At 46.3% G+C, this 25,628-nt stretch overlaps 1 protein-coding gene across 6 annotated transcripts in view; it reads right to left on the reverse strand.

The window, feature by feature from the left end:
* Window positions 1–25,628, reverse strand: part of ITSN1 (intersectin 1) — a 219,024-nt gene that overhangs the window by 44,749 nt on the left and 148,647 nt on the right. For 3 of the 6 annotated variants that reach the window (XM_019420249.2, XM_019420248.2, XM_019420253.2), the window contains 8 exons: window positions 23,407–23,566; window positions 19,815–20,020; window positions 18,941–19,023; window positions 14,922–15,088; window positions 11,619–11,664; window positions 9,165–9,286; window positions 5,942–6,059; window positions 4,108–4,299 (listed from right to left, as the gene is read on the reverse strand). In XM_019420249.2, the coding sequence (XP_019275794.1) occupies window positions 4,108–4,299; window positions 5,942–6,059; window positions 9,165–9,286; window positions 11,619–11,664; window positions 14,922–15,088; window positions 18,941–19,023; window positions 19,815–20,020; window positions 23,407–23,566 (1,094 nt within the window). Of the gene's footprint in view, window positions 1–2,214; window positions 3,734–4,107; window positions 4,300–5,941; window positions 6,060–9,164; window positions 9,287–11,618; window positions 11,665–14,921; window positions 15,089–18,940; window positions 19,024–19,814; window positions 20,021–23,406; window positions 23,567–25,628 lie in introns of those variants that run through there. The other 3 variants (XM_019420251.2, XM_019420250.2, XM_019420252.2) reach the window with 2 other exon arrangements.

Below are 25,628 nucleotides of genomic sequence, written 5' to 3' on the forward strand. Positions count from 1 at the left end.
AACAGGGCAAACACCAGTTTCTGCCATGTGTGTAACGGTGTAATATTTTTTACTTTACAAAGGGAAGAATCCTTCCTTTACATCAGCTTCTCCAGGACACCCTTTTTACGCAGAGGCAGTCCAGGCTCTGGCCCGCTGGCCGCCACTCTGTTCCCTCTCTGCAGCTCTCTGGGCCCTGTTCTGCAGTGCAGAGAGGCAGCTGGCCTTAGGAAGGCAGCTCAAAACTGCAAAAGGAGGGTGATCTCATTTGTACACGTCTTGTCCATATGGCGCTGTACCCACAGATCAGTGGCAGATACATTCACATGACAAATTGGCACCAATTATGAAATTAAATGATTTAATGACCAGCTGTTTTTGTTAAACGACTAAAAAAAAAAAAAAAAATCTGACATCTTTAAACTCTGGGGCCAAAGGAGATACCTAGCATCACTTTGCTAACTTAATTAAAAGATGCTTTTTCTCTCCTATTCAACTTCCTGTTAAGCAGATTTTCTGAGAACAGGACTAAAAGTACTTTAGTACCAAACTGCATACAATGGGGAATAGCCAAGAAGAGTACGATCGAGTCTAAAATATAGAACCAAGATTCTGGGACACTTTTTACGCCACAGATACAGAGCATGAACTTACTACGTGATTAAGTTTACTCAACAGTAGTTACGGAACAAAAGCAGCGACTGCCAGCAAGGCACCTATGTTAGCCGTGAACAACCAGGTGAACATTAACCACGGTGGCCAGTGGGTGGGACTGGGGTTTCTCAACCTTGGTACTGGTGACATCTGAGTCCGGATAATTCTCCGTGGTGGGGGTGGTCCTGTGCCCTGCAGTGCAGTTCACAGCATCCCTGGTCTGCACCCACTAGATGCCGGTAGCATTCCCCCTGGTTGAGAAGTGGATCAGATGGACACTCTATAATCAAATGCAAACCAAATGGTTTGAGGGGGAAAGAGCATGTCCTGGGGAACAACCTGTGTCCGTTCACAGACCAGAAGGGAGCCTGGAGGAATGATCTATAGAGAGGGGATTGTAGAGAGAGTTACAGAGTGCACAGCAGTACCCACCTTGACAATGTGTCGCTTCAACCAAACTCAAGGCTGGAGGAGAAACATTGGCTTATATGGGGGAAGGGGTCCTGGGCAAGAGATGGGGCTTGCTGTCTTGATCCTTGCTCCACAAGTCGGGGGCAGGGACAGAGATCTCTCCACCCACCTCCTGGCCTTTGCACGTCCTGACATCTGTGCCTAGAACAGCCACTTCTCTTTCCGGCTTCATCTGGCCCCTAGTTCTTTCAGGTCTCAGGTTAAATATCACTTCCTGCTGGGAGGGTTCTCTGACCCTCTCCCTGCTGCCGCCCTGCCCGCCCCAACTGGATGTCCTGCTCAGTGGTGCCTTGCAACCATACTTCCAGCACAGGACTTATCACCTTATCACACACAGCCCACATATATTTACATGTACTGTGGTAGTTTGGTTTTCTGCTGGTTCTTCCCATTAGAGCACAGACTCCATGAGGACAGGGACCCTGTCTCCAGTAGTGACTGAGCAGCACACTCTCCCCAGAGTCCCGTAGGATGCCGGACACGTGATGGATCCCTCCCCCGCAAAACAGAAACCATTGTTCAAATGAAGGGCCGAGGAGGGTCGCTAAGTGAAGTTCATGATCGGAAGCAAGTGCATGGTCATCAGAGCAAAGTTTCTTCAACACATACACTGGTTTACTTCTGCAAGGGCGACAAGACTGGCGTGTGCGAGGCAGAAACGGATGGCGGGGAGCAGTATGGAAGCCGTGAAAGTTTCCATCTCCACCCACACGTTCTCTGGATGTTCATCAGACACTTATTACGATACATCTTTCAGAGAAATGTTTTGTACCCTGAGTCCAGTCACACACCTGTCAATGTATCAAGGACGTGCGCCAAAAGCCCGAAGAGACAGTTAACCGCTCAGCTGCGCGGTAGTTCTAGTCTTCAAAACCCGTCTTGTAAGGGGCCATCCTCTACTCCTTGATCAGGGAGGAGCGGATAGCAAGGTGGGGGCGGGGGGGGGGGGGCGGTCAAAGAAGACTCCGTGAGGAGCGGATGGCGTCTGCATCTCAAAGCCCAAGCGTCCCCATGGACACGTGGGCAGCTGGCCCCGGCTGCCATCTAGTCTGTCTGGTTCCCCGTCACCACTGCCAGGTTCCAACATCAAAACACAGAGACATTTCCGTCTAACTTTTGTATGAAGAATTTAATTCTCTATACACGTAACTAATCCAAAAGGTGGTATTACAGTTGTTAAAGCCGCAGGTTTATGTATTTATATATCTTACATTCATATCCATGAAAATACTGGAGCGCAAGGGAACGAGGGGAAGCAGCCCCCATTCTCCGCGCCGTGTGAGTGCGGGAGGGGCTCTGCACAGACGCCCCCGAGGGAGGCGTGAAAACAGAAGGTGACTTCAGGTTACAAAGGCATTAGTGGAACCGCGAGACTGTGCTGAGGCTCCCCCCACCCGGTGTCCTGTGCTGTCAGCAGCGGGCATTTTTATTGAGAGCTTCCAACTAGTGTTTAAAAGACACACATGGCTTCAGCTACAACACATCTAACACATACACGGACCATGAGCTCCATTTCGTATTAATCTGCAGAAATCCCACAGTCTAGTTAAAAAAAATGTAAACATTGGAAATTAATTGCAGGGAGACTTCTATACATTCTTTCTGGTCAAGAAAATTACGTGTTCAAAATCGGTCATTCCGTGAAAAGTAACTGGAATAAAAACTTCATGTAACAGAGACTAAGGAGAGATTGTAGATACTGTTGATCGTGACAACCTCAGCGGCGTCGTCTACTGATTTTACGGTATGAAAACACGCAAGATTAAAAACCCCAAACAGAAAACACCAACTCAACCAGATAAATCTGAGACCGAACAAAAAAACACAGGTGCTTTCTCCTGTGGCTACAAGGTCACTGTGCAAAATCAGATTAATGCAATATGATTAGAGCATCGTACAAGGTGGTAGCTTTCGCCATGGGAAGAACTAAGTTCTTATGTACAGGATGTATTATTACATGCTCGGCAGGGTACATCTGATACACACGAACAAGCGCCAAACACCTTCCGTTTAATTGGGGTCGTTCTACACGGCTTTAAAACAGATACACTGAATTCCTCTGCTTCCACAGCAGGGGGCGGGGGAAACCCAAACTACACAATGTCGTTGGTAACACTGGACAAAATGAACAAAGAAAATACATCAAGTCTCAGATTTATGGACATTTGGAACATTTTTTTTTTTCCATAGCACACGCAGAATTCCTTGATAGTGGGTCTTTTTGCAAAACCAAAATGGCAAAGGAGTAATTTATTGATTTTTATTAAAAGGCTAAAATATATCTTTAAAAACACTTTTAAAACTATCGAAAGCACCTGTGCAAAGGTGGGGGGGAAGTCAATTCGAGTCACTAGGAAAGCCACAAAAGGACCCACTACCCTGTGTAATTTTGTAAGGTTTGCTTCTATCTCTGCAAGTCATAACTCGACATTGTCATCACGTGCAACTAAGGTAAAATGAGGTAAACTGCTCTGCAGTGAGTTCTTCTACTCAGAAGGCAGTAGGTGATCATGCTGGAAGTCACATGATCAAGGCTGCATCTCCCATCATCCCTCTGGGCAGTGATATGGGATAGTGGGTCTCTTTGAGGACTTTCAAGCCTGAGGGGGGGATGGACAACATATGATTCCTAGAAAAAGGAGGAAAACAACACATAAGCAAAACAAAACAATGAGCAAAATTCAAGCTAGGAAAATGAGTCAGGCATGTCAACAGCATGGTGCCAAAATGATCAAAAAAAAAAAAAAAAAAAAAGGAAAAAGGGGGGAGGGGAGGGAGGGGACATGCTACAGAAGGAATGAAAAAAAAAAAACAAAAGAAAAGAAAACAACCCCACAAGATAAAAGTCTTGCATTACAGAAGGTCTTCAAAGAGACTGTTGCGAATGCAGCAATGGTCTAGCTTTACGTTCTGCAAACAAAGCTCGGCAGAATCAGAGCAATGCTGCATGTTTTACCATAAGGAACCAGACAGGAGAGACAACGGAGCCGCTCAGGCACTTACATTGCTGGCTTGGGTCCATGTCTGTGGTCAGCTTCACGTAGTTGGAGGGGAAGAGCCCCACTTGTCCATTGACTTCTCCTTTCCACCAGTCGGGGTCCTCCTTGTTGAGGACGTTGATGATCTGGCCCTTGTTGAAGGCCAGTTCATCGTCGTTCTGGGCGATGTAGTCGTACATGCCGATCACCTGGCACACTGCGGAAGACACAGGGTCAGGTGAGAGCTGCCCGGCCGAGAGGCACGCGGAAGGGGCCACTTGGGGTCATCAGATATGCCCACGTGTTAGTGCTGTTCTTTCGGGACAGGGCAGAGCGAGGGCAGCAGAGGAAGATGGGTTAAAAACCAAGACGACAGCAAAATTTCACATAGAGTCTTTAGTTTGTATAAACCCTTCCTCTTTCTCATGTGGACTTGTCAGCAGAAAATTTACACTGATGACTGAACGCTCATGGAATCATTTCTATTTGAGCGGAGGGGAACTCCTTAAAAATGCTGACTCTGGAAGCCGGGTCAGCCGTGCATCCCGTGCATCCCGGGGACTTTGCTACAGTTCTCTGCTTCCTTTCTTGCTTCTTCTTTTGTCTTTTTAAGGTGGAAGGTAATTATCATCTGATCTCCCCGCAAACCCAAATCTTCCTGAACAGTAAAAATCCGTGTTTTATTCTGCTCTATCTTTGTGTCTCAAACTTTTGTCTCAGAGGAGAAATTTCCACATTCAAGAATAATTTTTCTTGTCTCTTTTTCCCTCCAACCTATGGGAGGTTAAACTGCCTTCGTTTCCTGGCATTATCACACTTTAGTTAAGACCATACGGTGAGGTCGTGCCCCTAATTAATCTTTCTTAACCAACCTGTATATGGGTGTAGGTTTTTCAAATTCTCCAGCTAACTGAATCGCTTCAGCAAATCCTTTCTGTGGGTTTCAACCAACCTGATGAGAGGGAACTGCCAGGCATCCTCCCAAGGCGGGGAGGGTGGGGGGATCCAGCTGGCACCACACCCCTCCGCCCACACGAGGCCACAGCTCAGGCAGAGAGGCCCAGCTGGGGCTGGGCACAGTCCCGGTTTGCCAATCCTTTCGTTTCTTGCAAAGGCTGCCAAGTGTGAATCTGATTTCACCGGGATGTATGGCAAGGACACGAATGAAAATTCTGCATTTTCCACAAATGCCACCCAAGAACTGGTAGCTTTAAAGACCTAAGGCAGAATCCTGCTCCCCTGACCTCACCCGCCTCAAATATTACCAAAGCATCTAATTTGGTCTCTTCGGGCAGAAAATAGCCAACCGGCTCAGCCGCAGTGCCCTCTGTTCTTTTGAGTCCTTTAGGAGAGTGTGTGCAACATCCTGCCCAGTAAGCGAAGCCCCTCTGTTCACAGGAAATGTCACAGGGGAGTTATTTTAGTCTTCAGTGAACAGCATATTGCAACCAACAGAACCCCGTGGCCTCCAGCTCTATCTCCTGACCTATTTAGACCCCAGCCATTTATGTTTAGGAGCTCCCTTTTGTCCCCTCACCCCCTCGCCCAAATCCCAAATTAAATAGTTGGAAGGAAATCAAGAGAAAAATCTGGCTTTAATGCTGCAGCATTCATGGCTGCTTTAGGAAGAGGGTTCCAACAAGGGCCCTGTTGTACCCAGGACAGCAAAGCTGCTTAGATACTTGGTCCTTTTGAAAAACATATTCCAGATCACATTAGTTGGGTATCAGTCCCGGCAAGCACAGGAAGTGCTTACAGCAGATGTGAGAAACAATCTAAGATACTTCAGGAGAAAACCGACTGGAAAGACCAACGTGACCCGCAGGCCATCTTCCAAATAGAGATCGTAAACCACCTACCTGCCGGTAACGCCGTCGGCTTCGGTGGCTCCGTTGGAGTGATTTTGCTCGTCCCAGGGCTTAAAAGTTTTACATAATTAGCGGGGAACCAGCCTATCTGGCGCTTTTTCCCACGTGCCTAGTAAGAAAATAATTACATCAAAATGTTTAAGAGGTTCATGATCCTTCGTGATGAAGTTTTTGCTATGCAACAGAGCACTTGTACAGTTTATAGAAAACTGCAAACCAAGGGGCATTAACACAGTAGAATCTCTCACTTACTTACTAGATTATGCAACGAAAACCCCGTAGCTCAAATTCAAATTGTGGCAGTCATTGGTCAGCAAAGCCTGGAGTGTTTCTGCATGGGCTGGGCTGGGCGGATCGCAATTCCGTGTGATGTGGTATGTCCTAGCTAGAACCCTTGCTCGGGCAGCGCCGGCTCTGATGTGTTAATTTCAGGTAATGTAGAGATTATGGCAAATGCCAACATGACATACGGATTTCACAGGAATGAAAGTAGTAACAATCATAAAACACTACTAATCACAGCAGGCCACGCTTACTGGTGCTTTTGCTGAGTCACGTCCTGCACTGGGCAGGTTACGTGTATGTATCTGCACAATGCCGGAAGGGAGAATCCTAATACTTCTCCCATTTCCCAGATAAAGAAAGTGAGGCCCAGAAAAGTTAAGTGAGTTTTGGCGTCATAAGCTAGTTAGTGGTAAGTCCCTATTTACCCTCACGCCTCATTCTTCTGGACGATACAAGATAACATACTGTAATATTTACAGGACATAAAGAGTCTCAACTTGACATTGTTTTCAAAGACCGTCAGGCCTCCGTGACGGCTACAGCCATTCCCAGTGCCATTCTTTTCTCCTTCGCTTCCATCTGATTCAACACAAGACCCGTTTACTGAGTGTTTACATGCTGGGTGCTGTCGGAAAGGGATAGCCTATGACATGGAGGAACGGATAATAAAGGTGGTGAGCTGAGACCTACAATTTCTGACTCACTCTGTGAGATGGAAGAGTCTAGTTGAGAATCTTGAGCAGTGCTATGACCACGCAACTACACCAATGGCAACAGAGAACTCAAACTGGTTTACCCGTGTGCACACGTGCATGCACACACGCGCTGTATCTCTAGAAAGCAAGACTCTGGTAAAAGCAGTTGCTTTTGGAGCACGTGGGCGGCTCAGTCAGTTAAGTGCCCGACTTCAACTCAGATCATGATCTCATAGTCCGTGGGTTCGAGCCCCACATCGGACTCTGTGCTGACAGCTCAGAACCTGGGGCCTGCTTCGGGTTCTGTGTCTCCCTCTCTCTGCCTCTCCCCTGCTCACGCTCTCTCTCAAAAATAAATAAGCATTAAAAAAAAGAAAAAAAGCGGTTGCTTTTGAGGATGGGGTGGGCGGGAGACATTTTGCATCCCCTTTTGCTCACTGCTGCATTTTACTTATTTTTTTATTACTTTTTCAACATTTTATTTTTAAGTAATCTCTACGCCTACCTTGGGGCTCAAACCCACAACCCCGAGATTGAGAGTCACATGCTCCACTGACTGAGCCGGCCAGGTGACCCTCACTTTTGAATTTTCAGCCATGTGAATATATTACCTATTCCCAAAATAAGAAAATGAAGCTAAGAGATAAGAAAGCTTCCTCCACCTTAACTCTGCCCTCCCATCTGCCAATTTATTAAGAGGGATACATCTGGGTTACTTGTAGAACGCAGATCAAATTTCCCTTTCCTTGTGCTCTGATAGACTTCATGCCCTTGGCTGAAGGGCTAAAGCTTTTATTTTTACAGGGAATCTGCCCACGACGGCAGCCTCTCATTTGCAAGCCCCCACGTGTTCATCTGTCCAGTACCCACCACATGGCTTGCAACGACTCTGCCATGCCCCTGCAGCTTCACAAGGACGGAACACAGAGCTCACTGGCAATTTCTTCATGTGTGTATCCAGTGAAAGTGCCAGAAGCCCTCCGTGCACGGCAATTCACCCACTTTACTGTGGATTGCCAGAACGGTTCAAAACTCTCTTCTGAGCAAGGTGCTAGGAATGTGAGGATGAAAAACTATGGTTACTGCTTTCAGAAAGCTGATAACCTACATGCAGACGTGAGAAATGTGTGTGAAAAGCTAAGTAATGACATCAACATCAGTATTAAATACCAAGAGTGGTGTGGGCATCGGGACCCCACCATCATTCAGGGGAAGAAGAGGTTGCTGCTGGTGGGATGGCCACAAAGCTTCTGGGGGAGGTGGGATATGGCAAGCTCTGGCGGGTTGGGGGAGGGCTGGGAGACAACCACGGGTGGGGCACGTTACTCTCAGTGAGGCTAAGAGAGTCTAGGGGAGTCACCTGTTTTCAAGAGAGCAAACCACCAAATGAAATGGGGCTGGAACGGAGATGTCGCCGATGGTTGGGAAGATGAATAGGGGAGCGGCTGAGAAGGGAAGAGGAGCACCTGGGGGCAGCCTGAGGCGACACCAGCACAACAGTACAAAGAGGAGTGGGTCCCGAGACCCCAGAGGTCAAGGTCAGATTCCTGAGCCTGTAAGGTCAGTGTGGTCAGCCCTGCTGGACGGGTTTTATGGCTGCCCACCAGCCAGCTGCCCGAGACGAGTTTAACCTCTGGCTCTACTCCAGGCAAGCTTTTCATTCCACCCAAGACACGTTTCTCTAGTCCTCTGGCTCACCCCGCACTCTGCTGGCACTTGATTTCTTAACTTGCTGCCCCATATGCACAGCTCACCACAATATACAGACCTTGCCCTCCCTGGCCTTGACAAAACGGTGAATTGAAGACACAGGCACACGCACACACACACGGGTCTAAATACGTTGTGTTGTACAGATGTGGCTTTCGTATCACACCTTATACTGCTACCGATGATGAGCTCTGCTTCTATAATGCCATGACACTTGAGATGTCACTGCAGGCGTCCCTCATCATGATTTCTCATGCTACCAACCCTCACTATCTGAACTCAGGGGTCAAAACAAATTTGGATAAGTCTTTCAATGAATCCTTAGCTCTCACAACTCTGCCACTGGCTGTCCGAAGCTCAGAAAACAAACACATAGGTTCCGATGGTGTGCACTCTCCCGATATCCACACGCAGGACGAGGCGGTGCGGGGTTAGCTGTCCTTTGCGATGAAATTGTATCCCTTTGAGATTTTGCACATTCAACTTTGGACAGAGGATTTTAAACACAAGGAAAAGACACTAACTTGCAGCTCTCCTTCCCACCATCCACCTGGGTTCTTTTTTCGGATCAAAATCAGCTGACCAGGGGCCAGGGTGAGCTGCTCCGGACCCGTGGCAGTGTAGCAGGCAATCACCTGTGCGATTTCTGGAAAACAAGACCAAACAGCGCAGCGCAGCGTTATGGTCAGAAGAAGAGCTCCTAGGAAGACACAGCCACCTCCCGGGTTCACAGATTAACATCATCAAAGCCACTGCACTGGGCTGGCTTTCTACTAAATGAAGATGGCCCACTCAGTCACCCCCCATTCCATGACCTCCAATCCAAAGGCAGCAATCCAGGACTCGGGTGGCCTTTTGGTGCTGCTGTAGGACTTCCTCATCATCTCTCAGAACTCACTGACCAACTTCCCTCCGCGAACCCCACTCCTGTGCCCAATTCCGGCACCTTCTGTCCCAGCCCCGCCCGCAATTACTGCGAATGCCCTGTCGCCAGCAGCTGGGCCTCCTTCCTCCCCAGCCCGCCTTCCACCCCGTAGCACACAGTTCACTCGAGGGTTGTTAAGTGAATGAAGGAACTCACGTGGAGCTTTCCCACCGGCCAAGTAAGTAAACAGAGAAATCCTATTTTCTCCAGAAACTTTTGGGAGCGTGGCACTAGCTGATTTACATGTTGTGGCTTTAGACGCTCAGCCCCACCCACGTGACCATTTTCTTTGTGGCTCACATTTTGAGGGTGATCCCTGAATATCAGGTAGGAATCATGTCAGTGTGCGTTTATATCTTTTTATTTCGAGTTAGAAAAAAAAAAAGGATCTGGCGTTAAGAGGGGAATTTTATGAATAAACAGTTCAGCACGGAAAAAAAAACAAAAAACAAAAAACGTCAACAGTTCTGTACTTTCCCTGAATGTTAAAAATCTCATGGGGAAAATTCCAGCAGCACCACAGACCAGGCTCTGAAGAGTACATTTCTACTGGCACAGGAGGTCGAGTACGAAAAGACAAAATCCTTCTCTGACTAAATTCTGGCGTATCCACAGTGACTGCTTTCGGAACTTCTCGAAGCAGTGAGGAACAAACTGTTCTATTCCTCTGTGCTCTCTCCCCGTCATAACAGATCTTGACAGAAAGAAGGAATGAGGTAAAGAAAGACAGACAGAAAGAAAGGCAAGAGGTAAAAAGGCTCCCCCTCTGACAGGTATTTCCCCCTTCTCTAAAAGGCACAGTAGCAACAAGCCCTCCATGACCCTGTTCTGCCACCAGCCTCCGGCCACCATGCTAGGAGCGCCAGGCTGTCAGGGGGCAGGTCTGGCCCTGCCAGATGCTTCAGGGAGATCAGGGGAAGCAAGACGGAGGCCAGCTTACACACCTTGGCCCCAGCCCTCGCTGGGAAATCTGTGTTGGGGTAAGAATTCTCCCATAACTCACCAAGGACTAGCTGTAGATTCCAAGAGTTTTTGGTTTGGAGAGAGTCCCAATTAGTGTCCTATTTGGCCTCAGATTTTCCCGCTCCTCAAAGGACCTGGCATATGCACAGCCAGCAATCTGCCCCAGCATTCTTTTCTGTCTTTTGTGTCCCTGAGCAGCTCGTTGGTTTTAGGATAACGTTAAGCCCATCTAGACCCTTTGGAACGGCAATCCAAAAGGTAAAACGCTCACAGTTAAAACACAGATTTGACTCAGGTGTTCCAGTATCTGGAGTCTGACTAAAATCCTACGGCAACTTGAGAGCCCACTTTTCCGGGTAAACCTGTCTGGGGCGGACCACGACACGCAGAAGCACCAGATCCCCTCAGCCTGGCAGGAACTCTTCAACCCACCATTTCCTACAGAACCTCACGGCAAAAACGCCCAGATGACCTAAGTGAGGAAGGCGTGCCATACAAACCGTATTATTTCACATCTGTTTCTTTCTCCTCTCTTTCACGGTGCTCTTTGTAGCACATGTGAGTTTGTTTACATAAACTAAAGTCCTGAGTTCGGACGGATGGCTATAATTTTGTGCCTTCAATGTGTACCTGAGGCAAAGCAACCCATGGGCTTCCAAATTAAAGGGACCTGTGCTTTGCTGCTCTTTGACTCTTCTCCACTACTTATGTCGTGGGACGGATTGTGCTGTCAGGAGAGGAAAAGAGTGTCCTGGACCTACCAAGAGGGTGATGAAGCAGCGGCTGAGCCCAAATCGTACAGCTCCATGAATTACAACTTCCCACCACACTGCCTGACTTACTTCTTCACAACCCAAGAACGTTCTGTCTAGCAATGTCCCTGCTCCCCATGTGTGAAGCAATAGCCATACTGCATAACCGTGTATACGTTATTAACGGATTTCAAGAAAAGGATCTACCCCAACCACTCCTTGGAAAGGTCCTTCTGTCTTTCTTTTTAGGCTTCTGGCCTCTAATGAACAAAGATGCAGGAGAAACTGTCAATTACATTCAAAACATTGAAAAAGAAGCATCAGGGTTTGTAACTTACCAGGTTTTTTTCCTAAACTCCCTGTTTTCCCAGCAGTTCCAGAGCCCTTAAAACAGAGCAAAAGGTCTCATTTGCATACTGCAGAGTTTTGGTCATGCAACTTAAAAAACGATCAACGATGACACAAGCCCGCTCGAGCCCCTAAAGCCCCCTGTTCATTCTGGGGAAACGCAGCAGCACTGTATCTCCTGACATCAGATGGGTACCAGGAAACCATGGGACAAAATAAGTACTTTAAAACACACAGCTTTTACCCTCTTCTTTAGGGAAAAGGGAGCAAAGTATGTGGCACTGTAGGATCCCAGTGGGCTCAAGTTCTGTCTGTATATAGCATACTGTCCCTGGGTCAAACCAAACAGGGGGTGCCAGGCGAGGAAGACTGTTAGTCTGTGTCCTAAACACTGAGCTCCTGCTTGTATTCAAATGGTTATTCAATATTTCACACACAAAAACTATACGGGCTGTGAACATCTAGGAGCCCGAAATCCAGATTTGCTACATAAAATATTAATATTTTGCCACATTTTTTAGAGGTTTCTTTTTTTAACAACGGAAACAGTACAGTGGCAATTCAAACACACCTTCCCCCATCCCACTGACATCTTTATCCAAAGAGGCAGCCCCTTTCCTGTGTATCCCTTCCGCTCAAATCTTACACTGCTTAACACTGAAATTCCTCTATCAATGCTGGATGTACAATCCATAGAAACAGACCATACTTTTTTTTTTTTTTTTTTTTGCAACTACTAATTGTTCCAAAAGTGCTCTGGGGTTGAATTCCTTTATGGATACTCATGGAATTTTAAACCAGCTGAACAAGCCAACAGAGACCTCGAGTCAGGACAGGGGCCAGACTGTAATCTGTCATTACAAAGTGCTTTATTCTGAATTGATTTTCGTCCTCGAGTCCCTATCTGCCAGTAAATTAAGTTTTCCAATCAAAACAAAACAAAACAAAACAAAACAAAACAAAAGGCTTAATAAAGTAAATGACAGTTACTGTAAGAATAAAAACATGTCATTTATCTAACGTATCATAGTCTCTTTATTTGGGTCACTGAAATTTAATAACCATTTACCAGGGAAAGTTTGAGTTACAAGTTTCACACTGATTATGATTTCTGTATTATCAAGATGTATAATACCAATCTCCTTTCCTATTTTTATACGCTGCGTATCAAAATAAAGGAATATTAATGAAATAAGATTCCAAATGACCAGTTACTTTCCCAGTACAGGCTTGTAACACGCTCTCTATAGTCCATAAAAGGAACAATGCAATTGGCAGCACCCAATGATAGAGTCCAAGTGGCTTGAGTGTGCTCCCCCACTTTTTTTTAAAGTAGGCTCTCCACCCAACATGGGGCTTGAACTCACGACCCCAAGATCAAGAGCCACTGAGCCAGCCAGGGGCGCCCCAGTGCGCTCCTTGTTTAACATGACAGCCGCACAGAAGCTGAGACAACTCAGGAGATCAGGTTCTGTCCTGGCACCCCTCAAGAATGCAGGAGAAAAGCCGCCCCAGGCCATGTGCCCCAGACCTTCCCTTACAGAGAAGGGAAAAGCCAGGATAGGACAGACACTCCCATGCCCAGAGGGCAATTCTGGTATCTGAGGCTGGGTCTGGTTTTAGCAGGAAATTTTCCTTATACACTGAACTCCGTGTCCAAGGAAAATGAAAGAGCTGACTTTTTCGATGTTTTCATCATTATGAAATAATGTAGCTCACTCAATGTTTGTCCAAAATCTTTAGCGCTGTTAGTTCTTCTGTGGCTCATAATTTAAGACTGTGGTTAAAAAGCACCTTACAACTCAGCTTACCTTTAAAAATGTCAGTTTTTTTTTCTTTCACTTATTGATTTCAGATGTTTTTTTTTTAATAGAAGACTATAATTTATCAAAGTAAAATATAAGTAATGGCTTTTGTCTTTTAATTGAACCAACTTGAAATGTCTTCACGCCTAGTAACAGAAATTGAGTTCAGTTGTACTTTTTCCCCTGTGCCCCTGAAATACCATCTGTAGGATTCTTACTGGATCCAACTGGAAGCCTGGAGAAAAGCCTAACTCTCCCCTCTCCAGGTCTGAGGAGGACAATTCGCTGGCTGTCCTCTTGAACAGAAGTACTGTCTACCTGGCTTCTGCCATATTCTCCAGGGGTAGGCAAATGCCTGCAAACCCCTCCTGGGTGTTTCAATAAGCTGCTTTCAAGACCACAGCAAGAAAAAACAAAACAAAAACAAAAAACCCCAAACAGCAAAAATGACACTCCCTGAAAAAACAAAACTCGAGCAAAATACAAAGTGCTCCTGGGAACTGCAGGGAAGAAGGCCCATGAACAGGCTGCAGTGTGGGGCCAGGCTCCCGGCTTCCAAAGCAGTTGCACACACGGGGCCTGTGGACCAAGCCCGATTTTACACCCTGAGACTGGCATTCAAATGAGAGAGGAACTCTGTCCACTGGCTTACACCTGAGAAAGGAGGTGTGGGGGTGGGGGCAGGGGGTGGGGTGGGGGAAAGCCAGTTCTTGTTGGTTTATTTATGTGCAATGGCTCTCTGTTAAATGAGTACACTGGTTTACCCTGAAATTCTCCACTAACTTGACACTGGCCCCTACAAAGCTAGGCTTCCAGTACTCTGGAGGCCCACCCCATTCCGTTAAACTCGCACCACTTCAAGACCACTTGTTATGCAACTGAATTTTTAGGGCCCCATGTAACAACAATGGGAGCCATTTCTGATTTATAAGGACAACAGCATTTAGAACATATTCAGGCCCTGATCAATGGGTCTGAGACCTTAAGGCTTAGCCAAAAGTGTATCGATCTCTTAGATCTTGTGTCTCCCTAATGTGTAGGCAAAATATAAATTTTGGAAACTCTCTACTGCCCAATGTTCTAGGGCCAGTATCACCCCCATTCTTTTGTTGACATGGGCAAAATACTGCTGTGTGTTTTCCTTCGGGTACCCCAGATCAGTGCTCGTGAAGACCTGATCAAGAATGTTTACTCCAAATCCTAAGTCAGTCACATGTAGGAACAGAGGTGAATACTGAACATTAACCCAGGTGACGCAGACCAGCCTCCTTATATGCAATCTCCACTTAGTCCCAGGGGGTTCTTCTGCTCGTGGGAACCCCGCGGCACCAAATGACAAGTTGAAACAATTACAGGTCACTGTATTTGCTGTCAACGTCCCAGAACTTTAGCAAAACCCATCAACGTGTTCCACCGTCCAATATCGTGACTCCCTGCAAAGAGAATCACCGCACCGAAAGGGGGAGGAAACAGTGAATGTGGGTTTACCTCTGAATCTTTAAGCCTCACATAGTTAGAAGGGAAGACTCCAGACTTGTCGCCCACTGTTCCTGTCCACCAGTCACCATCTTTCTTGGTAACCAAAATCACATCCCCTTGCTGAAAGGTTAAATCGCCTTGCTCAGAACTCTCGTAAGTGTACATGGCAATAAATTCTGGTGGGGAGAAATATTGAGATACGGAGAGAGCTTGATTGTTTACAGAAATCCCAGACAGCTTTGCAAATGCAAGTTTATGAATAAGGAAGTTAGGGTAAGATCCATTCAAGAGAAAGGCTAGTCACAGATAAAACAGAGTTGCAGAACACCCTGGGCTCTAAATTCCCAAGTTGCACATAAAAATTCAGTTAACTGTAGACAGGGAGACAATTCCTGGGAAGACCCAGCCACGGGAACCAAAGAGCCGACCGCATGTTTACCGACACTGAGTACCAAGAGTGAGCTACCATTTGATGTCATGATTTTGAGTGAAAATGGTTTTTACGTTTACTTTTAACATTTACTGAGTACCCGTGTCGTGCTGAGTGCTGGTTTAGATGCACCAGCACACCGGATCTTGTACACACATCAAATGTCTGTACTTCCATTTTGAGGGTATCAAGTCACAATTTTGGAAAATTTTTAGATACAGTATATCCTGCATGTAAATTAGACACAGTTCTTTTCATTATTCAAGTGCCCAAGTGAAAACTTATGCCCTTTTGTGCCATACACACAGATGGGAGGAAGCTGTTAAAACACAAAAGAAAAGATGTATACTATTTCGTTAAAAATGGGCACCTACTTGTCATTCAAGTGCATAAACAGGTAGCGGACTGACAGTGAGAGTAATGTCTACTCAATCCCAGAAAACAGGCAAGCCTTTCTGAACGAGCTGAAAATAAATCTCAGTTTCTTACATTTTATGATTCAAGTCTTAAAAAAATAAGAGTCAATGTTCTTTACCCCCTTGAATGTGAAGGGTGTGCATTCCAGAGGAAATTTTTCTTTTTGGAGGACAAACAGTTGATTTTACTAAGGCTTAGAAACCAAATCACACTCTCCGAAAGATCACCAGGCGCAAAATTCTAGACCCTACACTAGGTACAGAGTAAGATTTATAGAAAGACGGACCTAAGTTTCTCGCTTCTACTTTTTTCTTCATCGTATCCTAGGCCTTTTGTGTATGTTTTTAAAGGCTTTTTTTTTTTTTTTAAATCACCTTTTACCCAGAAAGTTCATTTTTATGATGGATGATGCAGGTTTCTCACTAAACCTTCACGTGGAGCCCTTAAATTCACAGCCTACTGTTAATTACTAGGCAGAAATTTAGTATGGAGGAATCCTTTTGGCTAATTATAAGGGCCTCTGCGGGAGGTACTAATGAAAGCTGTAACAAACACAAAAAAACACAAACACCCTAATGCGTGTGCTAACATGGGCAGCTCTACAACGTGGGAGAGCCCTCCAAGGGCGGCCTCAAATTCAGCCGTGCTGACCTGCGAACTGCTGGCGAGCACGGACCCCACGGCAGACACAAGGTCATCCAAATGTGCGAGGGAGAACAGAAGACTCTCTGTCTTTAGTCCTCCAGTGCTGCTAACACCCACCTCCACAGTGAAAACGTGGAAAAATGATTTCCCACACACGGAAATCAAAGTCTGGCAGTTTTGCTAAGGACATTCTTTTTTTCACTAATATATTCCTTTTTCTGGTTTCTCAATGTTCTGGCCTTTCCCTTTTCATTTTGCTCTGTTCCCTGCTCCCTTGCTCGTGTTTGGCCATGTAAGATAGGATCCCTGGCAAATCCAGACTTTCCCCAGTGATTCTTGCACTGAAAAGTCACTTGCTCAAAAACAGATCCGCATTTTGAAGTCACTTGCAAAATGTTTAAGAAACTTCAGAAGCATGAACTCTGGCTGAACTTGCTGCTGCACTACGGGATACCAAGGAGACTGCAAAGACTGTGGCATTGCTTGCCCTGCTACGTACCCAGGAATCTGAGGCTCCCGCAGGGCTCCGTGAGAGCTGGGAGCCAGGACGGTGGCCACACAGTGGCCCTCAGACCCTCCTCTAGAGACGTTTTAACACAGGGCACTGGCCGTTCGCATGCCGGTATATTCTAAGAGCTGTGCCAATGGACAATCTAACCTGGTTTATGGTTTACTTGAAATGGGATTACCTTTAGTTCAGTATTAATAAGGGGCCCGTTATTATATGTAAATAGCTTTTCTCAGAACTTCAAATGCCAAGTGCTCCCGCATGGCTCCTGAATGCCCTCAGTCTCTCCTAGAATTTCCTAACGCACCTAAGTCACCTCACAAGGGATGTAGTCATTGTCACCTAAGATTAGAATTTCTCTTCTGTTACTCAACTTTAAACAATGTGTTGGCTCACCTGTGACCTATATAGTGGGGCCTCAAGGGATGAGGCCTCTGCACAGGTTTCAAAACAAATCAGCATTCATCAACACTGCTCGTGCATGAGCATGCTTGCTGCATTAAGGGACTCTGTGTTGACCATCCAGAGACTGAAGCAAACAGGAAGTAACAGTAGCAGATACCTACTGACCTTTCTCCTAAATGCTTTACACAAATCGTCTCCTTATCCTGTAATGGTTTCCTACCTGAAGGGGCAGTCCTTACGCCCACTTTACAGATGAGGAAGTGGAGGCAGGACCAAAGTTACATGGCTACTAGGTGAAGAGCCAGGGTATCAACTTTGGCCTTCTGATGAGACTTAACTAGATATAACACACTGAGTTTGGGTGGAATCATGATTTGCTTTATACAATACTGACTGTACATGCTATGTTTAAAAAAGAGCTTTTTTTGCCTTGTTCTGCTCACAGCGGATAAAAAACTCATTAAGATGATTGATAAGAATGTATATGGATAGAACTATGCCAATGATTGTTTTGGTGGAGATGGTGACAAATGGACGCAACAAAATGTTGGATTTATTCAGTAGTAATGAGGTTTTACCGCTATACCTAGAAACTTATAAACATTTTTGCTTCGAAAATTCCCTTTGAAAAAGTAATCGTGTTACCGTGAGTCTGAAATACCACTAAACCTTATTCCTTGCTGCCTCCACTGAAAAAATTGTTTTAATAACTCTTTTTCACAAGGCAAGCTTTCTAAGGAATGCAACAATCTCATGATGGCAAACAAACTAGAGAGAACGCTCTATCTTCATATAACTTATTCGAGGAACCCATGAAAAATTAGTATGCAACTGGGCAGACATCTGCTAGCTACCAACACTGTTCAGACTTGTGGTGGAAAGCGTGTGAAGCGTGGGCAGCATTCTTCAATGAAGACTACGATAATGGCTACACTGAATGTAGAAAAGACATAAGATTTTTACCACGAGAGCCTGGATCATGTGGGTTTTGTTCCTTTTAAAATCCATCCCATATATCGGCATATCCAATCCTTAGAATTATTTCATGGGGTAAAGACCAGGAAATAAAGCAACTAATTAATAGTGTAATAAGCACTCAAGATGAATTTTTTAGGCCTAAATCATCTGGTGTGGATATTTACAAGGAACAGAAAAATTGAACTTCTCGCTTTCATTTGAGGTAGTAGAAGATGGCTTTGAGGTTGCTGTGACAGACAGCTTTCCTTGACTGTGCAGTTACAGTTTTAAAACAAAACATTTATCTACGAGTCAGGGAGGAACAGACTATATCAAGGGCAGCAATGACCACAATTCAGCGACAGAGATGCTCACAAAACTTGATCCCTAGTCGTGCTGATGGGCCTCTTTCAAAAGTCAAAGGGCTCAGAATCAAATAGAATTAGAAGATTCAGTTTTTATGATTAATATATCTGATACTATTTTGAAAGTCCTTTGCTTTTGTAAAGATCTTCACCTTTCATTTTACCTCGGAGTTGAATACACTGAACATAAATTAATGCGATCTATTTTAAAGTGAAATCCAGTCTCTTTCAAACATTTACAGTTTATAGTATGTGATCCCCTCGACCCTTCTAAAGAACATAATTGGACTCAGGTTCTCACCTTCTCCCGAAACGGCTGGCTTGGCTGCTGGAGACGCTACTCTCTTTAGACTAGCGGGACTTTCCGAAGAACCGGAATCGATGCTGAAAGAGGTTGGGGGAGAAAGGAGTTTAATGTTTACCTTCAAAGAAAATCATACAAATGACATTGATTTTCCTTTTTATTTTTCTTTTTAAGCTGTTTAACGTTTAAACTTTGAGCAATCTACAGCTGAGACCGTTGCTCTTGGGCTAAGTTAAAATACACAAGGTGCACAAGGCATGATTCTAGGCTCACACTCTTGTGTTTCAGCACTTGCAAGGCTGGGTGCACAGTCAGGGTATACTGGTCTATTTCAAAGCTTGAATGATAGATGCTTGTCCAGTATTTTTACTATTTTTTAAAATCTTCTTAAAGCTCATTATTTGCTTTGAACACCTACATGAACACAATAATTAAACATTCTTTATGTTAAAGGGTCCATGCCATAAGGTTCCTAACAAAAAAAGATAGTTCATTCTTTCCACTGTTTCCCCAAATGCTTTGGGCCTGTGGGTACTCATGTGCACCTGGCCCAGGACTGGGTACTAAGCATGAGGAGAGGCATTATCTGCCAACAAATCCGCAAGAATGTTCAAGGTCTTGGCGTAGAAGTCCCTCTTACAGAAGTCAGTGAAAAACGAGACATACAGGCTTCCACAAGGGAAGAAAAAACTATGACATTTATCTGTCAAGAGGCTGCCTTCTGTGGCTGCGTACTCTTAACTTTTGCAGTTAAAAGACCCAGAAGACAAAATAATCCCGCAGCCCTATCTGTGAATCTTAACTAATGCAAGCAGTAACTTCATGCCTAACATTGTTTTCATCTAATAGAAGCAGATAAACACACAAATACCTTGTAGATTTCCTTATGGGCCCTGAAATGAGTTTCACGTAAGACTTGGGGAACCAACCCTTCTGACCTTGAACTTCTCCAAACCACCACATGTCTTGCTGTTCCAGGACGGTGATGACATCGTTTTTGTTAAAATTTAAGTGGTTGTCTTTTTTGGCTCTCCAAGGATACAGGGCTTGCGCTTGTAGCCCCTCCACCTTCTCACCCTTGTGTGGAAATACATAAAGGACCTCTCATTACTCTGCGATCTGTTAGCAATTCAGGGCACACGAACACTGGCACGGACGCTCCTTTCCAGGAGGTGTACATGGGCACAGCACACACACAGCCACAAAGGACCCTGCTTCAGTGCCGCATGGGGGCTGGATGCTTCACCGTCTCTTAGTGATCACTTAGTTTCAAAAGGAGAGGCGAAAACCTGCCAACCTACCCCCAAGCCATTGTGTGGCCATCCAGAGCCCCCTAGCTGAACAAGCCAGGAGGTCGTATTTGTTTTGTGGCACCTGGCTGTGTGCCTTTCACATTTGGTTCTATTTTAACCCCCCAAGTTGCCCAGGGCCCCCCTCCCCCATTTCCAGTGTTTGGTGAAAGATTAATCAATACCGGAGCAGAAATCTTACAGAGCCTCAAAGGATAATTAACTGATATCTTCGTCTGGGTGGGCACAGGAAAAGATGCCCTGCGTTGGACTATGCTTGTTTTAGCTCCTTTTTAGAGACGCAGCGGCTTGGCTGGCATAGCTCGACGGTAATCCATCACAAACATCTACACGCAAAGGCCACGTGGGGTTACAAAGATGAATAAAGTGCCACCTCTGCCTCCTCAAAATAATTTAGGGTAAAAGACTTTATTAACCGTAAAGAACTACACTAAAAGGTCAGTATGATATTATTAGCAAAGACGTCACAATTAACAGGAAAGAGAGAGATATACACACAGGGACGTGTACCACCTGTCAGAATGAAATCGACTACAAAGAGGCTCCAGCTATTCGCTGTGGGAACAGAGAGAAAAGAGGAATGGCTTGTGCCTGAGGGCAACAGGGAACATTTCACAGAGGAGGCAGCACTGGAGTCGGGCCCTGCAGGACGACAAGGATTTTGCGGGCTAGGGCTTCGGAGGAAGAGCGCTCTGGGCCGAGGGCACAGCACGGGCAGAGGCCTCGAGGTGGTACATGGCCAAGGGTCCAGGAAGTGGAGCACCATTCCGGGGTGCGTGCGGCCTAGTTTCATGGAGGGGTGGAGGAGGAGGTGAGGCTGGAAAGGCAGGGTGAGGCATTTATTATCTTTTTAAAAACTGTAACATAAAACCATCACGATATCGTAAGATAACACACACACACACACACAAAAAGACGTCAACATTCAATCATCGATGAAAATGGACAGAAATAAGGACAACGCCCAAAGACAGTTCATTCAGAACCAACCTGTACTTGCCTCTAGAGGACACTTTCCTCTCAACACTGCATTGGGATTACGTACAGAGTATTTATGCCAGGTCGAACAGCCCGGGTGTCCATGTTTACGACTTCTATATCCTCGTCTTCCTGGGTCCTCATGATCTTAAACTGATGACATCCCTACCCCTTTCCATCTCCACTGTGCACTCGTTCAAAGCCCATATGTTCTCCACCTCCCATTCTCCTCTCTGGGGCTCGCAGGAACCCCCCCGCCCCCAACCCTAACGGCCTGGCAGCCCGCGGCTCTCTTTGCTGCTGAATCCCTCCAGCCTCCACTCATTTCTGGGCCAAGAAGAGACCCCAGGGTCAGCCATTTTGGCCGGATGGGCCCTCCCTGGAATTTCATAGACTCTCCTCCTGAAACGCCTTCCCTGTCCCTGCCTTGTCAACTTTCCCACGTGGAAATTTCCTAATAACCAGCCTGGGGCCGAACACAGCATGGACTCGGTCCGGCTGGAACCCCAAGCATGTCACTTACCAATTTTGTGACATGGGACAACTGTTTAATCTCCCTAGGCCTCAGTTTCCACATTATAAAACAGAGACACTTTGGCTTAAGAGAGTTTAATAAATGCATCCCTCGTGTTGCTGTGACAGTAATAACTCCAATAGTAGCAGCTTCTATAACTATCGCTATTTCTGGTCCCAAACTGTGACGTAAGCATCGTTGCGGAAAGTGGAGACAAAGTGCAGAGACGACCAGTTACAGATTCAGGTTCCATCCAGCCAAGCAAACCTTTGCTCTTCGCTCACTTCCAACTGTGTGCACTCTGCCAGCCCTCAGGGTCCCCTCCCAAGGATGCTGCCACCTGACCTCCTTTCTCTCCTTTCTCTCTCTCTGGCCTCTTCTCCCCCTTCCTCTCCCAGAAGAAGGATCCCGTCTTCTTTCTGCAGCTTGAATGTCATTTCCATCCCACACCATTTCGTTCCTGGCGCTCGTCTCTAGTGCTTCCCTCTCTCCTCGGTGCCCTCCCCCCCTGCCACAGAGCTCCTACTTGCTCCCCCTCCACTCCCCCAGCCCTGTGCCACTGGTTTACCCTCCTCCTTCCCAGGCCACAAGTACACTCCTCTCGCGGAACGCTCTCTGCCCTGATCCTCACCACCCCCCTTTCTGCAAATAGCAGAGCCGGGACAGAAGCACAGGGAAGGAGTGTGTCCAGCCGCGGGCTCCTGCTCCTCTCCCAGATCGGAGAACACACACGCTCCGCGTATTTTCCATTTACTTGCTCTGTTCTCTCCTTTTTGAAGATCTCGCGCATTTCCTCGGAGCCGACCTATGTTCCAACTGCCTGTCAGGCGGGACCACCTGGTGCCCCACTTTCATCTTCAACTTAACACGCCTAAAACCCAACTCCTCCCGCCAACTAAAAACCTCTCTCTGTGCCCTCCTTGCTTGTCTTTGAGGCCAAATCCTTTTCTCGATCTGGACCGCGTTCCTTTCCTTTGGCTCCAACGGGGGCGTGTCTCCGTCCTTGGCTGCTGACAGCTCGACGCCCTCGGCTCGAACCTCCCCACAAACCTGCTGTTCTCACATCAGATACTGTGCCTGACCCCTGACTGCCTGCCAGATGGGCATTTGCTCTGTTTGGTTTATTTATAGACATTTCATTGCTTTAGCTTTATCGTAGTAAGTAAAATACTGCTTTATTGTATTGGGTAGCAATATTCAGAACTACTTTATCCTTTCAGAAACACTTTCTTAGCCGAGCATTTAAGAGCTTCCCATTGACTTATAATCAGTCAATGTGTTTTCTGATACTCAGTGGTCTCCCCAAATTGACTGGCCCGTGCTTTTCCCCAAACACTCTCCTCTCCTACTTTAAAGCGTCTCCTCACAGAATCTGCTGGCTGCTAGGCCGGCCTGCTCCACTTCCTACTAAAATCGACCCATTGTAAGATGCCACTCAAATGCCACTTCCCCAGCGAAGCTTCCCTGGTCAACCTGTGCGGGAGATCACCCTCCTCTGAACTCTTTTCAGGCCCCTCGATGCTGTCGGGAAAACGTGAACCGAACCCCGCACTGCCAACTGCCCCACGTGCGTACAAACAACCCGGCCAATAAGCACTTGCCAAATGTGCTGCCGCTGTACACAGCATGTATACACACGCACACCCACTGACTGCTCTCACCTGGCCTAAGACAGGGGATGGAGACGAGCCCGTGGCCGTGGCTGGAGTGAAGGCTGACCTCTGCCGTAGCTGGCCTGCACTTGGGACGGTGAGTGAGGGCTGGGCTGCCCACGCATCCCAGTTGTCGGTTTCTGGCTTCTCATTCGTGCTGGTGGGCCACCTGGAAGGAAAAGTAGGCCTCCGTGAGAAGTACTTCCTGAGGTGCCAGCTTTTCACCTGCAGCAGATGCAGACGCAGACCCAGTACATTTATGGGGCTTTCTAAAGTTCAGAAACATCTGGGGCACCTGGGTGGCCGAGTCGGCTAAGTGTCAGACTTTGGCTCAGGTGACGATCTCAGAGTGTGTGAGTTCGAGCCTGGCATCGGGCTGTCTCGGCCGTCGGCACACAGGCTGCTTCAGATCCTCTGCCCCCCTCTCTCTCTGCCCCTCACCTGCTCCCCTACATTCTCGCCCTCTCTCAAAAACAAGCAAACACATAAAAAATAAATAGGGGTGCCTGGGTGGCTTAGTCAGTTAAGCATCTGACTTCCACTCGGGTTATGATCTCACAGTTCGTGAGTTTGAGTCCTGCTTTGGGTGAGCTCGAGCCCCAATCTGGGCTCTGCACACTCTCTCTCTCTGTCTCTCTCTCTCTCTCTGCACCTTGTGGGATTCTTTCAGTCTCACTCTCTGTACCTCGCTCACTCATGCACTCTCTCTAAAATAAACAAACAATTGAATAAATAAATATTCTTAAAAAAAAAAAAAAGGTTCAAGAACATGATGGGGAGGAAAGAGCCTTAGACTTGGGTTTGAATCTGAGCTTCACTAGCGATGAACCTCAGGCAAATTATGATAGTTTCTCTGAATCTTCACTTCTCATTGATAAAATGGGAACAACATTCTGCCACTTTGGTTAGTGGTGAGGGTCACATGAAATACGGGATAGCGTCTCTTTGCAACTCTAAAGCACCAGAGAAGCATCCTCACACAACGATCACGGTCATTTGTGGCAACAACAGTGCAATCAGCAAAAAAGAAGTTACACACCACATGCGAACACATGCCAGTCTGGCAGCTGGTGCTTAACTCCGTTTGTCTGTCCTGTCCATCCCGCTGCAAGCACCAGGCCTATGTCGAGCCACCAGGGTAACTGCAGGTGGAATCCTGACAGTGACCAGTTGTGCTGGGTCTCAGGGGCAGTTTTGATTTTGTGAATTTTTTAATGTTAACTATGTGCATCTGTGTGACTGCAGATCCACATGTAATTTACTTTTTACATCTTTGTAAGACATAAACACGTTTGAAAATCAAAATAATTCCTTTGTTGGACTGCACATCCTGATTCTGGGTTTAGAAAATAAGATGCCCCCTCATGACAGCCGGAGAACCGCACAGCACACGTTTATCGAGGAAGACTGTCACAATGACCGATCACAGCAGAACAAAATCCTGGAAAACACGGTATTTATCTTCTACATTAGCCTAAGCTTCAGTTTTAAAAAGTCCGAACTTTTTTTTTTTTTAATTTTTTTCAACGTTTTATTTATTTTTGAGACAGAGAGAGACAGAGCATGAACGGGGGAGGGGCAGAGAGAGAGGGAGACACAGAATCGGAAGCAGGCTCCAGGATCTGAGCCATCAGCCCAGAGCCCGACGCGGGGCTCGGTGACCTGAGCTGAAGTCGACCACTTAACCAACTGAGCCACCCAGGTGCCCCAAAAAGTCCGAACTTTTTAACGAGATCAAGAGAGGAATGGAGAGTTTCAACTTGGAACCATGCTAAAGGAAGGCTACTTCTAAGCAGAAACTAGACAGGGAGGACCTTTCTTAGCACCTTCAACCTTTTACATGAAAATCGGAGCAGGAAAAACTTGCTTTGTCTTACATCCTTCCTTCCACTTCCTCTGCTGTTGGTCACCATGTTCCTTTCTCTGCTCTGTGTGAGCCATCTGATCTGTCTCTAGCAGGACTTGACTCCTTACCTTCCATTTGTTTTTTCTGAAAGATGATTAGGCTTGAAAAAGAAATTACAAGAGTGAAATTACTTATCACTCTTACTTGGATGCTTGCATAAAATATTTTTAGACAACTGTATGTGTAGATCATGGTCCTGTAGCTAGAAGTGTGGACAGCAGCTTCCTTTATCATTTCAAACCTCTGCTTACAGTTTTTAATGCTATTTCCTGATGCCCAAGGGCGTGGCACTCACAATGGCCAAGAGCACACATATCTTTGCTCA

This window comes from Panthera pardus, unplaced genomic scaffold (genome assembly GCF_024362965.1).
Source record: "Panthera pardus isolate Hobbes unplaced genomic scaffold, ASM2436296v1 HiC_scaffold_16, whole genome shotgun sequence".
Taxonomy (NCBI): domain Eukaryota; kingdom Metazoa; phylum Chordata; class Mammalia; order Carnivora; family Felidae; genus Panthera; species Panthera pardus.